The 22,421-nt window shown below is 34.7% G+C and overlaps 1 protein-coding gene across 6 annotated transcripts in view; it reads left to right on the top strand.

Moving 5' to 3' along the window:
* The window catches only part of NIPBL (NIPBL cohesin loading factor), a 136,395-nt gene that overhangs the window by 33,057 nt on the left and 80,917 nt on the right, over positions 1-22,421 (top strand). For all 6 annotated transcript variants that reach the window (XM_048292360.1, XM_048292363.1, XM_048292356.1 and 3 more), the window contains 7 exons: positions 6,300-6,443; positions 8,975-9,140; positions 10,290-10,420; positions 13,561-13,660; positions 15,325-15,473; positions 16,476-16,636; positions 20,407-20,500. In XM_048292360.1, coding sequence (XP_048148317.1) covers positions 6,380-6,443; positions 8,975-9,140; positions 10,290-10,420; positions 13,561-13,660; positions 15,325-15,473; positions 16,476-16,636; positions 20,407-20,500 — 865 coding nt within the window. In that variant the 5' untranslated portion in view covers positions 6,300-6,379. The remainder of the gene's footprint in view (positions 1-6,299; positions 6,444-8,974; positions 9,141-10,289; positions 10,421-13,560; positions 13,661-15,324; positions 15,474-16,475; positions 16,637-20,406; positions 20,501-22,421) is intronic.

The following is a 22,421-nucleotide window of genomic DNA, read 5'->3' as shown; positions in this document are numbered from 1 at the left end:
TACGTGTCACAACTATTTTATTAACAAAGATGGATATTGCAATCTGAAGTGTTCTCCATTTGACAGAGCTGACTTAAATGAACTCTTTTATTTGCTTTTGCTCTTCTGTACATCCCTTAGCTATTTTCTTTCAATAAAATGAACTGTATCTAATACCAGCCACTGCATATGGGCCTGAGCAAGCACATGGCTATGCTTGCTAAAAAGAGCTTTTACTTTCTTTGTTGAAGTAAAAATTGTGTGTGGAATATGTACTGCAGATGAGAAATAAATGTATGAGCAAATGAAGTAGGTTGGTGTTTTCCTTTTATGTTTTTTTCTCAGTGATGGTTAGTATCATGACTGCTCCACTTAAACTTCACAACGTTTTGCACAGTCCCACCTCTCAAGCCTGTCTTGGTGCTTCTGGATGGCATCCCTTCCCTCCAGTGTGGGAACTGCATCACATGCTCAGAGTTGTCAGCAAATTTGCCATGGGTGCACTCAATCCCACTGTCCCACAGATCAGGGAAGCTGCATATTACCTATAGGTATCTGTTCTCTGCAAATGGCTTGGTCTGAATTCGGGCATGGTCTGATTGTGTCAACTCCCTTTCTCTCTTCCCCTGGGAAGAGTTATTACAGGTGCAGAGCACAACTAATGCTTACCCTGGTAGAAGTATGTGTGCTCCTGCATTAGGGGATGTCTTTTGCTGAATTCACAGGCCAGTCTCATTCTGTCTGTGCTTCTGCTGCTCATACTGGTATTTCTCTTGCCATGTACTGTGGTGTCACTGCCACTGGTATCACATGGGCAGGAGAGACATCAGTGTCATTGTTACCCAATTAGAGCAGCAGAGACCAAAGGAATGTGGCCGTAGTTACAGATTAAGAAACTGGATGCTTTAAATTTTTTTTCCGTAAAGATTGCTTTATGCTGATAAGCAATTTACAATTGTACAGTATAGTATTTTTCACTGAGATTTTTTTTTTTTTTTTACAGTGGTTGTAGTTTGTGGTGATTTGAGCACCTACTATAGGAAAACACATTATCCTAATACTGGTTTAGAAGTTGTACTAGGTGATCCTTATCTCAAACTTTTTCATTTTCGACTTGTTTTGTCAGCATCATTGGTTCTGCTGCCTTATCACTTTATAAATGAAACATACAGATTTCACTAGTACACACACACACACACCCTCCCCTGCTTGCACCCCCCCTTTTCCTTTACCTCACTCCACATGCTGCAACCACCTCTTTGGCTGTTCAACTTAAATAAATATCCAGTAGCTTCATGTTTTCTTGTGTTACTATTTTAGCCTTAGACAGCTGCACCAGGCAGCTGATTAATTAATATTCACTCTTCTGTTTCCAATACTGACTTTTTCTGAGATTGAATTTGTGTTAAATACTTTATATTGTAAATGTGTATGTTTGCCCCTCCCCGGATACTTAAGTATCAAATTATGTTTTGTCAACAATATCTTCTTCTTTAGTATGTTTTTTGAAGTATTTTTGAAAGCATTTAGTTCTGGAAACTTACTGTCATTGTATAAAACTGTAGCTGTGGAATGGAAACCAGAAATCTGCCCTCTTGTGGATAAATCTGTATGATGTACCTCAGTCACAATACCTTATTTGAATTAGAACTAAACGATATTAATTCATTCTCTTTGTGATTCTCATTCTTGAAGCAAATTTTTTAAAGGATAGTTTAGGGACTGATAGCTAGCAGAGATTTATGTAGTAACAAACAAGAAAAGCAGTTTTTTGCAAAATGTAGAAGTTTAAAACTGACTATGAGACAAAGGTTGCTAAATTGTGATTGCAGGTTTGCTGATTTAAACAAAAAGAAAATGTTCTCTTTTCATCTAAATTACAAATTAGCTACTATATAGTTGTACTGGTTTAATTTGCATATGCAGGTGAAGAAATCAAGATCCTGGTGCTGTCATTAAATCTATATGATGTTACTCAATATATAGGAAACTGGAACTACTTTTTAAAGTACTTTCATGTTAAATAAAGATTCCATGATCTAAATGAAATAAAACAAGACTATTTAATTTTAAAAAGAAAACCATAGGTGTCTAATATTGTAGCTTTTCTTTAAAATTTAATTTTAATCCACCTTTTTACTTCCTGGAAAATATCATGTCAGTTACATATAATTTATTGTTTTAAATCCAAATATATAATAAGTTGAAGAATACCCTGGAGAATGAGGAATGAAACATTTAAAACTTCTGAATTCTGAGATAGGTTGCTTGTCTTTGCATTGCTACTGAGCCTTTTTGTATTAGTGCATATAAACAGATTTTTCTTTTTCATTTGTTTTTTACTGTTCTTATGCATGCATGTAGCAAAGCTGGGGAAAACCTGGTATTTTTGTTAGATACAAGACAGTTTCTGAACCAAGAGGAATGTTTTATAAATGCAGAGCTTATACCTTCCTATGATAACCAGTGGTCAGAGTCCTCTCATAATTTCATTGGTAGTTAAATGCTGCAATATCTGAAAAAATACAATTGCAATTTGTTTCTATTTCTTATTTTATTTTAACAAGGTAATTTTTTTGGTTTGTTTGCTTGGGTTGTTGCTTTTTTTTTTTTTTTCCCTTTTATGCTTGTAATTTCTCTTCACTGGATGTCAGTGTCTGTACTTAAATTGTTCCCAACTTACTTTCATCTTCTCTTCGTCACTTTATTTTGCCCTTGCATTAAGGGAGAATATAGATAATTAAAACAAAAAAAGGGGGGGAAAGAAGATAACATACAAATATAGATCATTAAAAAAAACAAAAGTGAAAAGGATAGCTTACAAAAATAACACTTAAATGGGTACTTATTATCCATAGCCTAAACTTTTTAAATATTACTTTCCATGCTATCTCGGCTTGGCTTTGCTTTATTAATGTGTATTATGATGATAACTTTTTCATGTGTTAGTCTTTAGATACGCTGCCATTTCACTGTTTTCCTTTCACTGAGGGTTTCTTTGTGTTGCTTCCTTTGTACATTGCAGTTCCTTCCTCCCTAAAATGTCTTCTATGGTATCCGTTTTTTCTTATAAGGAAGCAAGAGTATAAGTACCTATATACTGAATATCCAAGATCTCATACATATATGTAGACTGAATTTCTTGTACTCTGTTTGAACTGCTACGCTGCAGTCTAATGCATTGGTTAAAGGCCTTCCAGTGTAGATCTTTGATTTCCTTAATTCAGCTAATATAACTAACAGTTTCACTTTTTTCAGTTAAGGGGTAAAAATGTTATAGTATTGATAACAATTACTGAACAAACCTGGCAATGGAAAATTTTTAGATATTGAAAATGATGATTCTTCTTGACTAGTTGTGAGCTGCTACAATAGCGCTTCTAACTCTTCTTACATTTGGGGAATGGTGGTAGGGGAGAAAACCCCAGCAAAACTTGCCTGACAGTCAAGCTATCATTACATGCTGTTCTGATATTTTGTATGGAAAAACCTATACTGTCTTGAGCTGTCAATCTTTATTCCTCTAAGTGCTTGAGATTTTAAGATCTTTAAGCCAGTGAGTTTATTGATGTTCTCAGTAGCATCAAGTTTGAGTTGTAATTTCACTGGATCCCAGTCTCTGCTTCTGGAATTGAATCCCACCTTGTTTGCCAATTTTATAACAGATGCAATTTTCCCCTCAACACAACAGCTGTAGTATTTGGACCCAGATATTACTATGTGGTTTCTTCATATTGTGTTTGTTTTATAAACTAATCCTATCACTTAATCCCATCAGTCTCTCTTTCTCTCTTGTTTACTCTCATCTGTTTATTCATTTCATCATGCTTGCAAAAACTTCATAATGTCAGAGATAGACTTCCTGAATTACCATGCTTAGCCCCCAGCTGGTGCAGGCAACCACATCCCATCCCTTTTGTAACATCTGTACAGTCCGCCTTTGGAGTAGTGGTGTTGCTTATCTATACTACTGGAAGGCTGTTCGAGAAATTGGCAGCTCTGATGGTGAAAAGCTCTTTTCTGTTTTTCTTCTTGCTTGCATTCACGTGCCCATTTATTGTTGTGTTAGCATTGCTCTGTGGCTTTCTTCCTTTGTAACCTTCTTTGATCGCCTTAGAGAGAGCAACCACATCCCCTCTTGACCTTTGTTTTGTTAGTTAAACAAACCAACCACTTTTTCTCTTCTCTTTCAAAGAAAGTTTACTTTTCCCCTGACCATCCCAGCTCACTGCACTTGCTCCACTCTCAGGTCTGGACCTTGCCATGTTCAGGTTTCTTATCACATATCTGTGGAAAAGGTTTCTAATTTTATGTGTCTGGTTTTGGAGGAATTTTTCCTGTAAAATGTCTGTATAATTTATTTATTGTGGCGGTAATACTTGAATTAGGAATGAACTTGAGTTAGGAGTAACAGCCTCTGCGTTAACAGCTTTCTCATGTGATGAGGAAGTGAAAGTGAATAGACTTTTTTTTCTTATATTTCACTATTTCTGTGCTACATAAAAATTTCCGATAATACTGGCTAGTGATGTGGCCTTTCCATAGATGCAGTTTCAGTCAGGAGAAGCCACCAGACATGACATTTTTATAGTAAATGTAACTTATGCATGAAAGGTGTTCTTTAGTTTCTAGGCTTTCAGTGAAAAGTTAGATTCTAGAAGTGTTATCTCCTGTGGGTTTGTTGCTGCAGACTCATTATGGGACTCTTAGAGTATTTATTTTATTTTTTTTAATTTCTTTTTTAGAATTGCTTATTTGTGGAATTAGGCAACCAGTGAAATTCTGCATATATTTGTATTCATTCAGGATAAAAAACCCTTGAGTATTGAGTAGTACTTGAAACTGCTCTGTGGGATGTTTTCTCCTGGATTAAAAAAAAAAAAACAAACCAAACACAGCAACCCACATAGAATAACTATCTGTAGTCTGTAGCAGTTTCCTTACTTACTAGATTTCTGTATCTGCAATGTACTATATTTTTAATTTTAAAAAAAGTAATTTAGGTTAGAATGAGACTCTGGCAGGTGCAGCAAAGGAAGTCAACTCACTGACAGTTCTGTTAAACCTCAGTATTAGTATTTTTTTCAACAAATGTGCAGACAGGGAATCTTTGAAAGCGTAATTTCAGTGGCTGATGAAAACTTTGAGCAGAAAAAGACTTATAACGTTGTTTTCCTTGTCTTGGAGTCTATATGTATTTATAAGCAGTGGTATTATATATATTGCTATATATTGCCGTATGTTGCTACATTGGTGTGACATGAGAAAGAATGAGATAAACGTTACTAAGGAAATGACAAGGATCTTGTGGTTTGTATGTATTTCATATGTAATTCTCAAAAATGTAGGCTTGTAAAGTAAGTGTAAGTAAATAATGATTTCAGCATTTCAGTAGGTAAGAGAAATGCTTATGTAAGGACTCTTTTTACAATTTCCCAAACTGACAACACAGGTGCCTGTTTACAACAGGTAACCACATATCAAATTCCTTTAATGTCTTCAGAAAAATCATGTCAATTTCATTATATACTAGGGGATTGTAATGTGTGATGTTTGTAAATTTCTGATAGTTTGGAACTACAATTATTTTTTAGCAGTGTGGACTTCCTTACATTTGGGATCTTTACAATTAGTGAAAACTGAGTGAACTAATTCCCTTTTCTGTAGTTGAATATAAAATGTGCTGTTTTACAGGAAATAAATGAGCTAGTTCAGTGGTAGCAAAGCTTTGGTTTTTTCCCCAGGAGGAATTAATAGTATTTCTGGTAGTAGTTTGACCAGACAGTGATATATTAAAAAGATATTGCAATAGCTACTGCTTTTATAATGTACTTAGATTTTGTATTTGTCAATTTGTTTGCTCCTTTATTTTTGAATCTGTAAATTGCTACTTTTAGTTTTGCTAGTCTCTTTAAGAAAATGTCTCCTTCTGCAAAACTGGGAAGTGAATATAACAGCTAATTACTTCAATTGGTTATGCATTAAGTCCTATCACACTTCAGCATGAACTAACAGAAGTTTTGTTACCAGTTTTTCAGTCAGTATTGTATAACCTGACCAAACTATTTTTAATTGCCTTAATTTGAATCTTTTTTTGATGAAGGGGTTGCTTCTGAGACCAGAAGGAAGCTTGCTTTTTAGTTGTCTAATGCCACCTGTTTTTAAAAATCTTCACTGTTCTATCCACTCTTGAAAAAAATTCACTCAGTATGCAACTAAAGGTAGTATGGTCTGTTTCATTTATGTTAATGAATTTAAAATTTTTCAAAAGTAAACTGAGAGATTGTATTTGGTTTTGTTCTTTTTGTTTTTGTGTTTAGTGCTTGGGAGATGGGAAGTAATGATAGCTGGCACCTGAACTGAAATATCTGTGTAGGCACTACTCTCCCAGAACTTCAGGATGAATGGGGATATGCCTCATGTTCCCATCACTACTCTTGCAGGGATTGCTAGTCTTACAGACCGTAAGTACTATTCTTTTTCTTGTCTTTACTATGCTGTTTTCTACCTCTTTGGTAAATACCTGCATTTTCAAAATACTAAAAAGATTTTTATTTTAGAAGTTCTTTAGAGTTAAATCTGTTTAAAATCAGACTTGACACTAAATATGTTAGTTTTGTTATTGCTGGAATTGTAAAACTCTATCCAAAAAAATCATGCATATTTAAGCATAAAGTGAAATTCAGGTTAAAAGAACGCTTGAGGAGACCTGAAACAAAATATAGGAACTCATTATTTGTTTGGAATATCATTCAGTAACATATCTGGGTACTGCACAAATAAAGAAAAACATATAGATGATGAAGCACTTCTCTAAAATATGTATCCTATCATCTTCACTGAAAAGAAAGAGACACAGGATTAGACTGATATGCAACTTATCAAGAGAGTTGTAGAATATGTTGAATATACTTGAAACCTTCATTAATTTTGAACTTTTTAATAGGTGCACAAAATGACTGCTAGAATAAAAATAAGCAGCTGAACCTCAGTCTTCTTTCTTTGCTGTTCAGCCCAAAAAAGGAGCATATGAAGTGTGTGTGCTGACTTTAAATACGTCAGGAAGACAAAATGCAAGGAAAGAAAAAGAACTATTTACATTAAAAGCTGGTACTGACACAAAACCAAATCACTATAATGTGACCAAAAATTAATTTCTAGTGAAAACTAAGAGGAGATTTGTTATTCTATAGTGAAGTCCTAGAACAATCACTGCAGTAAGAGCAGTTGGGACAAAGGGGTGTCTTGGTTATGTAAAGTGTAAGAAAGACTTTATAGCTCAGTTTTCTGTCTGAGGATAATTGGATTCAGTGACCTAGGTGCTTCTTCTAAGCACTTCTGTTGTTACACTGTTGAAAATTGAAGGCTTTCCAAGAAACACTGGAAGTATATATCCAGCAATTGAATTTAATTCCTCACAGTAAAAAAGGCAGATGTGTTGGAGGAAAAACCCACTTCATGTCCTTCTGGTATATTCTGAAGTATTTAAGTGGAAGATGCAGCTTATGTGTTTAGATGTGTATGTATGATCATGTATGTCTAATAATAGACCATCAGGATGCAAATAGTAAGTTTCTGGCTATGGACAGTTTTCCAGAATTAAGCATTTGCAGGTAAGGTTACTTAACTGGTAGAAGTCACTGATGAGATTCTGGTGTAAGAGTTCCTTTAAACACTGAACTGGAATGGACAAGACTAGTTGCCCTGAAAACTGGTGACATGATGCCTGAAGGCAGCAGAGTAAGCTAGCAAAGTTTGCGCAGCTTTAATCAGTATGTTTTGCTGGTTTTGCTAATTTTTCCAAGTTTCAGGCACATTCAGGGTAATCTGATGCAAGTAATGAAAGCTAGTGTTTTTAATATATTACACACAGCTATATGAATTGCAATTTATTTCTAAGTACAGCAATGATATACATTATATGGGATAAAAATGCTGGAATCACCCCAATTTTTTTTAATAAGTAATTTCAAAATATGAAGGAACCAAAAGAATATGTTTCACTTAGGCGGTTTTGGGTTTTTTTTCTGAAGTTGTTTCTAATGGTTCAGTTAAAACCTTGATCTCAGGGATGTGATCAGCCTGGTAACTTGCAGTTAGAGTCAGCTTGTTTTCCTGAGCCCACTGAAGTGACCTTCCTCTGTATCTAGCCTTTGGGCCTCCTCTGGCTTACCTTCCTCTGGTCTGAGTAACTCTGCAATCATCTGGTCAAGCCTTCTTATATGTACACTTCCTTGTTATGTCTGAAGACCTAAGAATGCCCTCTTAAAATAAAGTGTGCTTATAATCTAATTGAAATAGTGTTTTCACTAAATCTTTTATGAGATTTGTAAGTTTTTCTGACTGAATTGGCGCTTCAGCGAACACACCAACCAACAATACTAGCCCTGTCTTGAGAAGATGGTTTGCATAGGAATAAATACAAGAAGAGAAAAAAACCCTGAGAATTAATTAGTGGATTTAATTGGTTGTTGGGTTGTTTGGTTTTTTGGGGGGGTTGTTTTTTTAGGTTTTTCTTTAAAGACCTTATGAAGTGGGAACACCGATTAAATATTGAGATTTGAGTAGAAAACTGGAAGTATATGTTCAATGCATTCATAGTACTGCATGTAGCTACAAAAATTTTGAATTTCCTTTTCTTAATCCGTGCTTTTGGCTCCAACAGAAAGATGCCATAACATAATAAATAGCTTAATATTCTTGAATGTTTAGAGAGTCCAGTGTGGGTGTGTGAGTAGGGACGTGTGTGTTTATGTGTATGTATTCAAGAATTTTAAAAAGTGTAGAAGTGTTCCCTGTGTTTTAAATCTAGCTCTTCCCAACATCTTGTGTAACTCCAAACCTTCAAGGTTCTAATTTTTCTCTTCATATTGCTACTGTACGTCATTTGCAAAAGATGTCTTTCTTAATCTCATAAGAGAGTAAGGGGGTATCCACATTTGTATGTTTGTGTCTTGTGAATTGATTCTGAAGTTCTTCTGTTTTCTGATAACAGTTTTGAACCAGCTGCCTCTTCCATCACCTTTACCTGCCACCACAACAAAAAGCCTGCTTTTCAATGGACGAATAGCTGAAGAGGTGAACTGCCTTCTGGCTTGCAGGGATGAAAATCTGGTTTCACAGCTCGTCCACAGTCTCAATCAGGTGTCAACAGATCACATGTATGTATTTTGAACTTCTACATCAGATCATCATCCTTATTCCTTGAAATCAAAACTAACTGGATTGAGAAGGAAGTTTGTGAGAGTATGAAAATTAGAACATGCACGTTTTTCATTAGGCTTACTTTGCAGATGGCTGCAATATAAGACTTAGTCAAGTGTTTCAGTCAGACAACGTTAATAATTGTTCAGCACCCCTTACGCATAACTGTGGGGGTTATTTTATAGATCTGATGCTTATTCCTTCCTTGCTAGTTAAGAGTGCAGACATCGTGGTGTTGATTGTGCAATACTAATTTGTGTTCAACGTCAGTCACTAATGCGTGTAGACAAATTACATACCCAAAAGAAAATTTTTGACACCTGTGTCAATTCTGATTAGGTATTGAACTTCAGTATTTTAACAGTTGAGCCATCAAGTATGCTAATGTATTCTCTTTTTGTTATTTTTTTTTTATTTCTCCCTGGTGTCCTTTGAATTGTTTTATGTTGACAACACTGTCGTTTTCCTACATGTTCTAATCAATTGTTTTGTTCAAGTGGAACTAGCTTTAAAAAGTCCTCAAAGCAAACAAGAAGTGAGTGCACAGATGCATTTATAGAAAATCCATTACATTTCCTTATGGTTCAGAGGGAATCCTGTGATCTCAAAGATATGCCCATTTCCCCTTTTATAAAAATAAAATAAAAAGATTTTCAAAGCATTGAGTTGAAACGTGAATGTTATACATTCATGCATATGTTATTTTCACTTCTACAATAATACGTTCTTGATGATATGCCAAAGCATTCTATTATAGAGAAGACCATGGTATAAAAATGTGCCTAAGAAACTTCTTATGATAGTCTGAAACTGACAGCCACATATACAATGTATGTAAGAGTTGAGTAATAGAAAATGACTGTGAGGACTAGGAGGAAATATTTCTTCTGCCCGTCCTTTAAGAAGAGAGTGAAAAATCTAGAGGCAGGAAGCAGTGCTTTGCAGACTTGATTTTTCCTATATTTTAACAGTAAATTGTCTTCTTTCATTTTGATTTTGGTTTTTTTTTTTGTTTTTTTGGTTTTGGTTTTTTTTTACTTGACTCATAGTTTCTTATAATTTGAAAATGCATTTGCCTCTTTATTTGCTTACTTCCACAATTCCAGAGAGTTGAAAGATAACCTTGGCAGTGATGATCCAGAGGGAGATATACCAGTCTTGCTGCAGGCTATCCTGGCAAGGAATCCTAATGTTTTCAGGGAGAAAAGCATGCAAAACAGATACGGGGTACAAAGCGGTAAGGATTTTTGATTATCTATTGGTTAATTTTATGTTGTTCTGTAAATCTAGGGGACTGATATTAACCACAAATATGTATGGAGCACAGCTGTTGTATTTATGCCTTGCCTTGTATTTGATAGTGATTTAAAGCTATGTACCTTAACATCTTCTAAGAGCAATTGTGTTGTAAAAAGAAGGAAAGTAAAAGCTACCCGGTATTTTTCTAAAAAATGTTTTATTTCACCTCAAAATTTAATCTGTAGGATAAGTAATTGGATTTTATTTCAAAACAATTTTATTTTGAATTTTTTATGCCTAGGTTAATATGTTCGTCTTAGTAAATAATTGAAGTTGAAAAAATATGTGTTGATCTTACTGAAAATCTGTATGGTTATAGTGTATCATTGCAGTGAGAATTCTTAACAGTTCTGGAGTAACGAATAAGGTTGAATGAGGCATCCTTAACCACTCCTCCCTTCCATTCCTCATCTTAGCAACTTGTGATGCCCTACAGCTCTAAGCTGTTTATGAATTTTGGGAGACTAAAACCTTGTGCATCTTTCCATAAATGTCAATTACTTCAATAATTTTTTTACATTTATACAAGAACTCAAGTGCACTTTTGCCTGTAAAAGGAAAAAACTTCACATGGGTACTTTTAATAGGAATATATATTTCACGGAAAAATCATCTGTTGTTGAGCTATCCTAGCTTAAGCATGTATGCTGTTGTAATACAGTTTAGTTGTTGAAGAATTTTTATGTAACCTTGAATTATGATTTTATGAAGTGCATTCTTTGCCATTTGATAGGAATGCTAAAATGGATTTATGCATATTGCTTTTTTATAAGAAGAAAAATTGTAGTAAGACTGGGAGTATATGTAAGGAATCTCATTCTAGTAATGTTTCTACTAGGATGATGTTTTCTCAGTGCTATGTAGTAATATGACAACAATGTGAAAAAGTAAAAGAAGATACTGTAGTGCTAATGGCCCCAGACTGATTTCAAATCCCTTTTAGACCCAGTGTTTGGGGCTTGTTTTTAGTTCTTTCTCATTACATCATTATCACATATACAGTTATCTGTCTGGAAACTTTGGAAAAACCTGTTTTTTGGTTGTTGGGGGGTGTTCAGTTTTGTTTTGGTTTTTTTCTTTCTTTTTTTCTTTTTAAGTTACCTGGACTGGGCCTACCCTTGCCATCCATAACAGAGATAGCGAAGTGAGAGCTATCCATCACAGATTAAGTTAATTAGGAGATTTTTAAAATTACATTAGAAAATTAATTATGTGTTTTCCATCATTCTTTTAAAACAAAAACGAACACATCTGTGGTTCAAAGCATGTTTTAAATTAGGGAGGAGAAAACAAATAGATATATTTTTAAAGCCCTTGAAAAGAGCACTCTGTACTTTAAGTACAAAACTGAAACTTTGTCTGTATAGTTCATGCTGATACGGATACATTATGTCAGCTTTCTGTACAGGAATGTTACGGTTAGTTTTTTGGCTGAAATATTATACCTGGCTGTGTTGAGAGTGCCAGTGAGCGGTGAGGGGGCAGTGGGCATGCTGGGTACTGGTTCCAGCATAAAAAATCCTTGGGATTTCATGTTCACTTGCCTCTGTGTGAGGTAACCAGTATCCATTTAAACAAATTTTATAGAAGTTGAGGAGTCCCCATCTGTTACTCCGGACACTGAAAAGTACTCTTATATTGAGGTATGGAAGTATCTAACTTTTTACAGCACAACACAGGACTTTAACTCTTGTTGAGGGCCAGTTTTAGTGTGCTCAAGTACATAGAATGCAGCATTTACCACCTACTGGGAGGTAGTAATAGCTTAATTCTTGCGGGATTATCTCTATCTACTGGAGAAAGTGGAGGAGCAAAGAGGGTGACAGGGAAGGTTTCTGAATCTAGTTTTGCACATGTGATTATTGCAGTAACTGAAATTGATGATAGAAACTGTAGGATTAACAAAAATCTTCCAACAATTTCATATTGGGAACTTTTTGTCTAACTGTCTAAAATACGAGTGAGCTTCTACCTATGGCTGTAGATCACTTGCTTTGGCATTCCAAGATACTGTGTGCTCATGAGTTCTGACACTTTTTTAGCTGTAAGACATGAAATTCTGTCACTAAAATAACTTCAAATTCATTTACATTTGTGTGTAAATGAAGTGTCATGTAGTTGTTAGGGTGTTCTTTATTCCTGTGTTGAAGAGAGGAAAAAAAAGATTCCTTTAAATTGTCCTTTACAGTGATGTGAGTCAGAACGGAATAGAAGAGAATATTTCAGTTGTAAGGGACCTACCATGATATCTAACCCAGCTGTCTGACATCTTCAGGGCTGACCGAAAGTTCAACCAAATTAAGGGCATTGTCAAAATGCCTCTTAAATTAGTTTCAAGAACTGCGGTACATGTGGCTTGCCAGCTGGTTCGACACCTGAACTTCCAAAACATGACTATGGTTATCTACTAGCTGTGGGAGCCACAGCTGGGATATTGGTTCTGCCTTGCTATTGAAATATTTCAGCACCCTCTTTGATAACATTCCTTCTAAGCTTAGCAGAGGTGGAGTAGAAAGCTTTTTTCTCTGAGTAGGAAGAGACCGCTAAATATTATTGGAGCAGTGAGAATATCTTGCAGCACTCAGCCCAGGATGACTGGTTGCTATACTTGCTCCAACAATTGAAGATAAGTTTTCTCTGTTCTTCTGACTTGTGAATCTGCCAGATCTTTTGCTTATTAGCACAACGAGTACTGTACACACCAGCCTGAGGTGCTGAATATATGTCCTGGCTTAAAATGTTTCTCTTTACTACTAGGTTTTGACTTAGAAAGCTCTAAGGAACAGGTAGAAAGAAAGAAAAAAAGAAAGAGAGGAAGAAACTACTGTTAATATTTGTAACTGAATTAACACAACTTTAGGGAACACAATTTTATGTCATGATGTAAAATGGACATTTTACATGAATTCAGTAGTTTCTAATGTTTTTTAACAGTTGAGGGTAGATGATCTTATTGTCTGTTTTATAATCTTATTAAAGTTTATAATCTCATTGTATACAGTAAATTCTGAAATGAGATACTTCATTGATTGAAAAGGAAATGCGTGCAAAATAATGCTGCTATCTTTTTTTTAATAGGGATGATGATGTCACAATTTAATATTTCTCAGAATTCCATGCGTGGTAGTCCTGCATCTTCCAATTATCAACAAACCACTATCTCACATAGCCCTTCCAGGTAATCCTTTCTTTTTAGTGGGGTGGGAGGGGAGTGAACTTCAAGTTCTTCATACACTGACAGCCAATTCTTGTAGCAAGTATGTAAGTAGAAGATGATCGGTGTCACAACAAATTTTGCATTTGTCTGGCAGTGGGGTAAGTTTCTTGATACACAAAGAAATATCTTTCTGTCAGTGAACTAATCCCTGTATTCCAAGGATTCATCATGAATTCTCCTCTCTCTCGCTCCATCCTGTAATTTGGCCAAGCTTTCTTTCCTGCCTAAGGAGTCCCTCTGCGTCCTGTTACCCTCTGGTTGTCTTCTACCCGTGTCAGAGGCTGAGACTGGTGGCAAAAGGATAGCAGAGAATAGAGTGGTGTGTTCCAGCATGTCCCAGTACTGGTTTAGCAGAATGGTGGGAAAGAAGATTTATAAAAGCATGGAGTACTACTGTAACAGGTGTACAAAAGGCTTCTTGCAGAAGGATAGGCCCAATAGTTTGGCCAGTCTTCCAGCAGCATCCTTGTCAGATTTCTGGGTTTTTGAGTGTTTGCAAGTAGCATCTACCTATAATTTAGGCTTTTATTAATATATTAAAGTAGTCTGGACCAGAGGAGAGCATTCTGCATGTAGTTTCAACCCAGGTACTGGGCTTTAAAAGATCCCATCTTCAGTTATTAGATATCATTATTAAAATAAACTGATTTCAGGTTTCACTTCAAGTTACTGTAACTGTTTGGCAAATGAAATGTTCCATATCTTCACAACAACCAGTACACTTCTTAACTTTTATATCTAAAAGGGATATCTAAAAAGATTTTTAGATATTAAGATATTTAGATATCTAAATATCTTAATAAGATATTTTAAAAAGATATTTAGATATCTCAAAAGATTGTGAATATTACAATGAATAGTACAAAGTTTTCTTGAAATCCTTGCAAAATTCTTGTGTTAAGAAACTTGCTGTTTCTTTCTATGGAAGCTTAGCTTCATGGAGTTCCTATTTAGAACCAAGGGTTATGAAAATATGAAACATACTTTCTCATGTATTTATTTGGTTATTTTAATTCTGAAAAGCTCATATAAGAATGTAAGTAATAATGTACTGTTACAAGTCAATGTTATTTTTATGGCTTCCTCTCTGTAGAGTGAATCTGAGATAAAGCCAGTGAAAGAGAAAGTTGTATTCAGTGGGCTCGGGTCGGGTCCTACCTAACTGCCTATCACATTCCTGTATCTTGACAGTGTAGTTCTGTTAGACGGAGTTACTTGAAATCTTACTGGAAAGTAAAGAACGAGTAAATGGCTCCTTGTTAATCCTAGTGACTGAGTTGTCGATTAAATTGCTGTCACTTTCATTCAAATTTCTGAGATTAACTTTCGGAAATTGCAGATCTAATTTCCATACATACTGGTGTCATTGTTTTCTTTTCCTAGGTGGAGGGTCCTATGAATGCTTTTTATTATCTTCTGACTCTTAAGTAGTATTTGCAGTTAGGAAAGTATAGGCAGCTTAAAATACTGCTTTTGAAGGAAGTTCTTGACTGTGCTGTGGGCTTTTTTTATCTTAAATAAATTGTCATGTTCTGAAGATATAATTTCCAAAAGAAATAATGAATTTGTCTACATTTTCTAGTTCAACTTTTAAAAACATTTTTTCAATTTTGTTTTCTTTTTAGCCGGTTTGTGCCACCACAGACAAGCTCTGGTAGCAGATTTTTGGCACAACAGAACAGTCCAGTGCCTAGTCCATATGCTCCTCAAAGCCCTGCAGGCTACATGTCGTATTCACATCCTCCAAGTTATACAGCTCATCCTCAAATGCAAGGTAAGTCTGTGATGTTTATTTTGTTCTCCTATTTCATGTCAACTTTACTTTCATGTGCATGTTTCATGGGTTTCTAATTTCTTTGAAGGAGTTACATGCTTAATGCAGATGTTTGAGGCAGGTGTATTTAATCTTTGCTTTTCTGGCTGTAAAGAGTGGTAGTATCTACTTTGTTTTTAAAAGATTAAATAGAAGAAGAAAAGGTAAAACACATTCATGTTGCAATGCTCCTCTATTTGCATCCAGTTTGCATTGCTGTCCTGTATACATGACAATAAAAAAAATCTGAACAACCCAAAAGTTACATTTGTTAGCTGTGACCATCACTTACATGTACTAGGGAAAATCTCATTTCTGCCAAGGAAAAGTTAAGTTTTGCTGGAAGATTCTTTAGCCTTACTGGCCTTTTTTAGTGTCAGATTAATTCTTAATTGGCTTGAATTATGCTGAAGGTATGCAGTAACTGGCAAAGATGACCTTCAGAACGAATGGATTTCTTTGTTCTTCCTTTGTCTAAAAACAATCTTGAACCCATGAACAGTATTAAGGTATCTAGGGCATTTCTATGTTGGTAGGTAGAATTCTATTGGATTCTTTTAAACAATTTTTTCTTGAAGTTTAACATTGTGCTTAGAATATATATACAGCTGTTTTATATGTAATGTTGTATCTCTCATTGAAAGCTACTAAGGTAGTGAATTCAAATTATATAGAAGTAAACAAAGTTTTCTGTAATCAGTAAGGAAGATACTGTAATTAGAACAAATATGGAGAGAAATTTGGCTAATTTGTACATGGAATTAAGATTTTAAATCCATTTGAAAAATCTTAGATAATCTATTTTTTATCAAGGTATTTGTAGCAAGTTGGATTCTTGTTCAGACTCCAGGCTTCTTGCATCCAACTTTTTAATATCCACTGTTAGGGTGTTTTCTCTGAAACTTTTCAAATTCATGACTTGTGAGTGTATCAGTACAGTTACTTACTTTTTTTATATTTCAGCTTCTGTATCCAGTCCCATTGTCACAGCTGGGATGAGGAATCTCCATGAAAATAAAGTTTCAAGTCAGTTGTCTGGAAATTCAGCTAATCATCATGCTGATAATTCTAGACATGGCTCAAATGAAGACTACCTACAGATGGTGCACAGACTCAGTAGTGATGTATGTTAAAAATCTGTTTCCTATGATAAAGCAAGTATATGTTTAACTGCCTTACAAGTCAGATATTTTATGATGTTGTTGATGGATAAAACCATTGAAGATAGATTTCAATTTCAGATGTGTAGACTCAACAATGCAACTTTTACACGTGCAATTAAATTTTTTCTAAATCACTCTTTCTTTTGGAACTGTTTGCAACATTAATTCTGATGAAATTAGGACAAGAAAAAATCTTCACATAATTGCATAGTGAGTTAATTTTAAGGATATGGTAGAGCTTCTCTAGAAATACTGTAGCAATATGTTAATGCAAACAATCTAGGTTCTAAGTAGGTGTGTAGTTATCTTACGTCTCTGGCAATCTATGCAACTGTCAATTTGATTTGACATAATTGACCAAACTATTGGATAATATACTAATGGTGTCAAAGGCAATAGAGATTTTTTTCTTAATGGTCTCTTACATGCTTTTATGGCGTAGTTTCTTTTGAGGATGTTTTCCCTTAGTGAATTTGTTTCATATGGGAGAAATTCCTTCTGAAATCCTGAATCTAAAGGAAAAAGGCCTCACATCTTTCTCCCACTTTCTTTTTGAGCTGCTGATTCATTTTCTTCGTAACCATCCCATTCTGTGGATAAAACTGGTCAAAATTGTTCTTTGCAAGTTTGGTGTGCAATCTGTTTACAGATCATAAACAGAGAGTCCTTAAGTTTCAATTTATTTTTTCATCTAAACCCCTTAAGAAGCAGGAAGCAGGCCTCTATCTTTTGTGTGGCTGTGTGCATGTTTTATTTGGCTTACAGAAACACCAGACTCCTTAAATCCTCTATAGGGATTAATACAGTAGAACTCAAAAAGGGTTACTGGGTTTATTATTCATCTTGCTTTTCTCTTAAGTATAACAATTACGGTGGTTAAAAATATTTGCTAAGAAGTACTATCTCAAATGAGAGAGTGTTGTAATGAAAGAATCTGTCATAATACACAGTCATCAGATGTTTTTCTGTCTCTGCTTCAGTGCTGCAAATTCCTTTAAGTAGGAAAATATTCTTTGCTTTAGATGTACAGATATCCCTCCAACTATATTAAATGGGCACTATCAAGGGAATCTTGGTTTTGAAAAGACAATTAGCAGAATTTAGTTAACAGTTAAAACATGCTTTTTTGAAAACTTTTGTATTAGGATAACTTATTTCATATTTTTAATGAATAAGCATGTTAAAATGTTCATCCCTAATTTTGTGATCCAAGCAACGCAACCACATCCTAATTCATGAAAACTAAGATATGAAACCTTTAAAAGCTGATCTTAGAAGCTATCATGCAAAAAACAATTTGAAGAATTTGGATTAAAGTTTTGCATCTATGTATGAATAATAATCATAATTTTGCAGCCTTTTCTACTTTGGAAAAGATCTTTATGAATGAGTATTTTAAGAATCATAAGACTCAAGAACTTAAATTATTTTAGCATAATTTCTAAAACTTACATTTTAGGATTTTATTCCTTTAAAAAAGTTAGTAGTTAACGGAACATTGTGTGTCTCTGAAATACAAAATCAGCAAGGATACCCTTAAATACACATTCACTCAATGTAAGGACAATTTTTTTTGTGAATTTGAGAGCATTCCTAGAATACAATTTGGTGAAGCTCCAAACCAAGAAAGTGTAAACGCACATTTCTGAAAATTTGTCAGCTTTGGTAGGAATGACATCTCTACCCAAAATGTCATATACCTAGTTAGTCTGTTTAGTAAATTTAGTAAAAGTTGTCTTTGCCTGTGTCTTTGAAAATCATGGTTAAAGGTCCTCCCCTGACCTAATAAAACATACCTGATAAGAAGTTCCTAAGCTTATTTTTCAATATTTTGGGGTGTTTTTTCGCATTTATTACAAGTCAAAGAAAAGTCCATTTGGGAAAAAAAATATCAGTTCCGTAATTTCAGTGTGGTAGCTAAATGAGTAACTCAGTATTATATCAATTCAGTTTCACTTAAAATAATATCATAGACTTTTAATATGCAGTTCATTTTATTGTGCTATTACACTCCTTTGCCCATGAGAATTTCCTCACAAGGCAACAGCTCTTTTTGCAAACACTCTTGCAAAATAAGTGTAGTTAATAAGTGTAAGTTTTAGGTTTATTGCGCTGTGAATGTAAAGAAAAAAAATCAAATGTAACTGTGTGATAAGTGCCTATAGGTGGTGAAACCAGTGAAATCTGATTTCTTATGGATTTGTGTTCTTTGAGTTGCAATCACCTTAAGACCATAAACTTCAAACTCTCTTCTTTTCCCTTAGCAGTGTCATCTACCCCTTAACAAGGCATAGTCTGTAAATGGCCCAGTCTACAGCTACACATGTGGAAGTTGGCTGTTTGGCCATCGTCAGAGGGGCTGTGTAGTTGTGCATCTATACAGGCTTCTATCTCCTTGAAATAGCAAATTAGCTTTCTATCTCACTACTGGATGCTGATTTTGTTCATGCAGACATGTAAAAACATAATTACAATTAAACCTTCTAATATTCTGTTAATTGGGTTGGTATTGGTCAAAAGGTTAAAAAGTATTTGTCAGACAGATAATTCAGATGAAAAAAAAGGAAAGAAAAGGCTGTGTGAAAATATTGCCTGTATCCAGATACCTCAACAGGGGCCACATTATAATGTTAGGTACGGAAATAACCAGTTTAATTAGGAAACATGAAATAACCGTAGAACTTATTTGGAGACTTCCTTTGTTTGTATGGCTGTACTTTTTGGAAGAATGACATTTTTAGAATTTGTTTATAATTATAGAAATCTTCTTTTCAAAGGTACAGAATTTGTTTGTTTTTCCTTTCCCCAAACATTCTCAGAGATGCTGTATTAAAAACAGTAGTTGAAGTGGGAAAATTGAAATTTTAGTTAGGGCATTTCCTGAGCTAGTAGTCGTGACCAGCAGAGGGCTTCACAGAAGCATTGTAAAAACCCATGTAAAACTCTGAATGGAAATTGGAATAGTGAGTTTCATATTTCATGTAAGGATAGTGTGGGGGTAAAAAATAAACATTTACATTGCTAAAAATAGAGCATGGACATAATTACATTGCAATTAGTATTATATTATGAAAAAGTTTGTCTGAAATTATTCTTTGGAGCATTTGGGGAAGTGCTTCATATTGCCATTGAGTTGTTTCCTGTTTAACGCTTACAAGCTAATATCACTCCAGCTGTGTTTTACTTGAGACTAACCCAGCTGCTGTAATGGGACTGCTAGAGATTCTGTTCAGTCATGCCTTCTGTATGCTAAGGATATAGATACAAAGTATTACTTTGTTGAACTGTAAAAGCAAGATGGCTTTCTAGATAATCTTAAGTTAAAAACCGGAGTTTTAAAAATCTACGTTTTATGCTCAGTTTCTTTCAGATGGTGTTATATAAATTCATGTATCTGCTCTTCTCTACTATGAGTACCTGCAACAAAAAGTTCTAAGTGGAATCTTAGTGCACACCCAAAAGTGCTTGTCTAGCTAGAAAACATGTACAAAGCTTTATTTTTGTGTGCCTATTCTGGTTATAGATTCTTAGGTCAGATTGGAGCATTGCTTATATAGTAGTCTAATAGCAGTCTAAATGACAAAGATTTTAATGTAAGTAAATATTTTTCTAATACTTCTTGTATGCTTTTTTGTCCAATCCATTTTATCAATTTATGTACTAATTTCAGTTTTTATTTTAACAGATGTTGATGTTCATAATGTTAACTTCTTTTATCATTATTACTTTAGGATGGCGATCCTTCAATAAGGAATGCTGCGTCTTTTTCCTTGAGGTCACCACAGTCCGTTTGCTCTCCAGCTGGAAGTGATGGAGCCCTTAAAGGTAGTCTAGTAGTCATATATATGTCAATTTATTTTTCCCAATTTTAAAGAACAGAGAGTTTAAAGAGGTATTTAGTTTTTCCTCCTGACTTCTGTATTTCAATAGTATATAGTAAATAGTAATAGACTATGTCATTATGTTTTGGATACAAAATTATTTTGAGCCCTGATCCAGAAGAAATTTCTGATGGTCTGAAAATTGAGTAATCGTCTTTCAAAATAAAGCTCAAATTTATGGAGGACAGAAGGATTTAAAATCCTTTCCAATCTGAGGATTAAATTCTTTATAAGAATTCAGTTGCTCTACATAAGAAAAGTTTTAAAGGCAGCATTACGAGTATTGAACCCTTAACCAGCTCAAGTGTTTTAACATGCAATATTTGTCGTAATTACAATAATGAAATTCTAAAAACATGAAAATAAATGAGCTCAATACACATAGCATGAATGAAGTCTGGAAACCTTAGCTCTGGAGAGGAATAGGGTGAACTGTCTGTCAGTTGAGAGGAAAGAGAAAAAAATCTGCTCAAAATAATTCTTTATACTAAAATCCACTTAGTAAGGTAGGGGTTGGGACATATTCTTGTTAATTTTTTTAGTGATTATATATTTACAGGGCAATAATTGAAAGATGAAACAGTGCTTTCTTCTGTATACAACTGAAACAAAAATATAAGTCTTATTAGGTGATCAGTTTAAGTAGAGAAGGAGAACAGAAGATGGGGGAGATTACAGAAAAGGTGACAGTATTATGCAGCCTGGATAAGAGGATGTTTGGCAGGGGTCGACCTCAGGGCAGCCTTTCCGTGCCTATGAGGAGATTATCAGGAAGATCTAAGTCAGTCGTTTCATTGTTGTGGAAGAAGGATGAAACACAATGGATTTAAATTTTAGGAGGTTCTAACTAGGTCGAAGGGAAAACTTTTTCACTATTAAGACAGTCAAGCAGTGGAAAAGGATCCCCATAGAATATGTGCATCTTCTATCCTTGAGGTTTTCAGGATCAGGTTGGATAAAACCTGGCATAATGTGTCCTTGCCTCACTCTGCTTTGAGCATGAGGATGAACTAAACATCTCCTGAGGTCTCTTCTTAACTGAATTATCCTATGGTTCAGGTGGCAAGGGAAAGTATGTGTATAGGATGCCAGCAGCTTCAGTATTTCAGGAGGTCTTGTGCTAAAGGACTTCTTGTAAGACTTATGTAAATGTGGTTATTTTTCCACTCCTTGTCAAACTTACAGGTTTAACAAGGTTGTGGATCTAAATTAGTCCACTCAGATTACCACTCAGCCAGACAATATTAAAATTATTTTTTTGGTTAAAGTTGCTGCTATTTCAGTTGGCTGTCTTAGAACCCAGTTTTGAAGGGATACCTTTTCAGATTATTTCTGAAAACAATCTGATTGCATAGTTCAGATGGTAATATTTCAGCATTAAAGGGACTGAGAAAGTGCAAGAGGAGCTTTCTGATTTATTTACCTCTGTGTTAGCTTTACTTTTCCCTTTGATAAATTGCACGACTGAAATACCGCTGCTAATGGTGTTAGCATTTTGCCCTCTTTAAGATATTAATGAACCCTGCTTGAGAGAACAAGTTCTTGATGCTGCATCTAGTATTTTAGAAATGTATGGAAGAGGTGTAAATAATTGCAGTGTTATTAAGAACGTGGGATCCCCTCCAGGGAATTTTTCGCCTATGTTTTGTAATGAAAGTTGGGATGAATACAACAAGAAGTATCTATCTATGCTGAGCTTTTTTGTTGCTCTCTTCTTAGACCCTGAAAGTTTGGTTGGCAGGCCACAAACCTTGATAAAGAAAATTAGCAAAATACTTATCATTTGTCTGTAAGGACAAAAAGAATGGCACTAGGCGTAACCAATCAGAGAGAGATCTCAGGAAGGTTGTTGTAATGTCTGAGCT

Source organism: Corvus hawaiiensis, chromosome Z, assembly GCF_020740725.1.
Source record: "Corvus hawaiiensis isolate bCorHaw1 chromosome Z, bCorHaw1.pri.cur, whole genome shotgun sequence".
NCBI lineage: Eukaryota > Metazoa > Chordata > Aves > Passeriformes > Corvidae > Corvus > Corvus hawaiiensis.
Note: the sequence above shows the minus strand (reverse complement) of the source record. Positions and strands in the feature narration are given on the sequence as shown.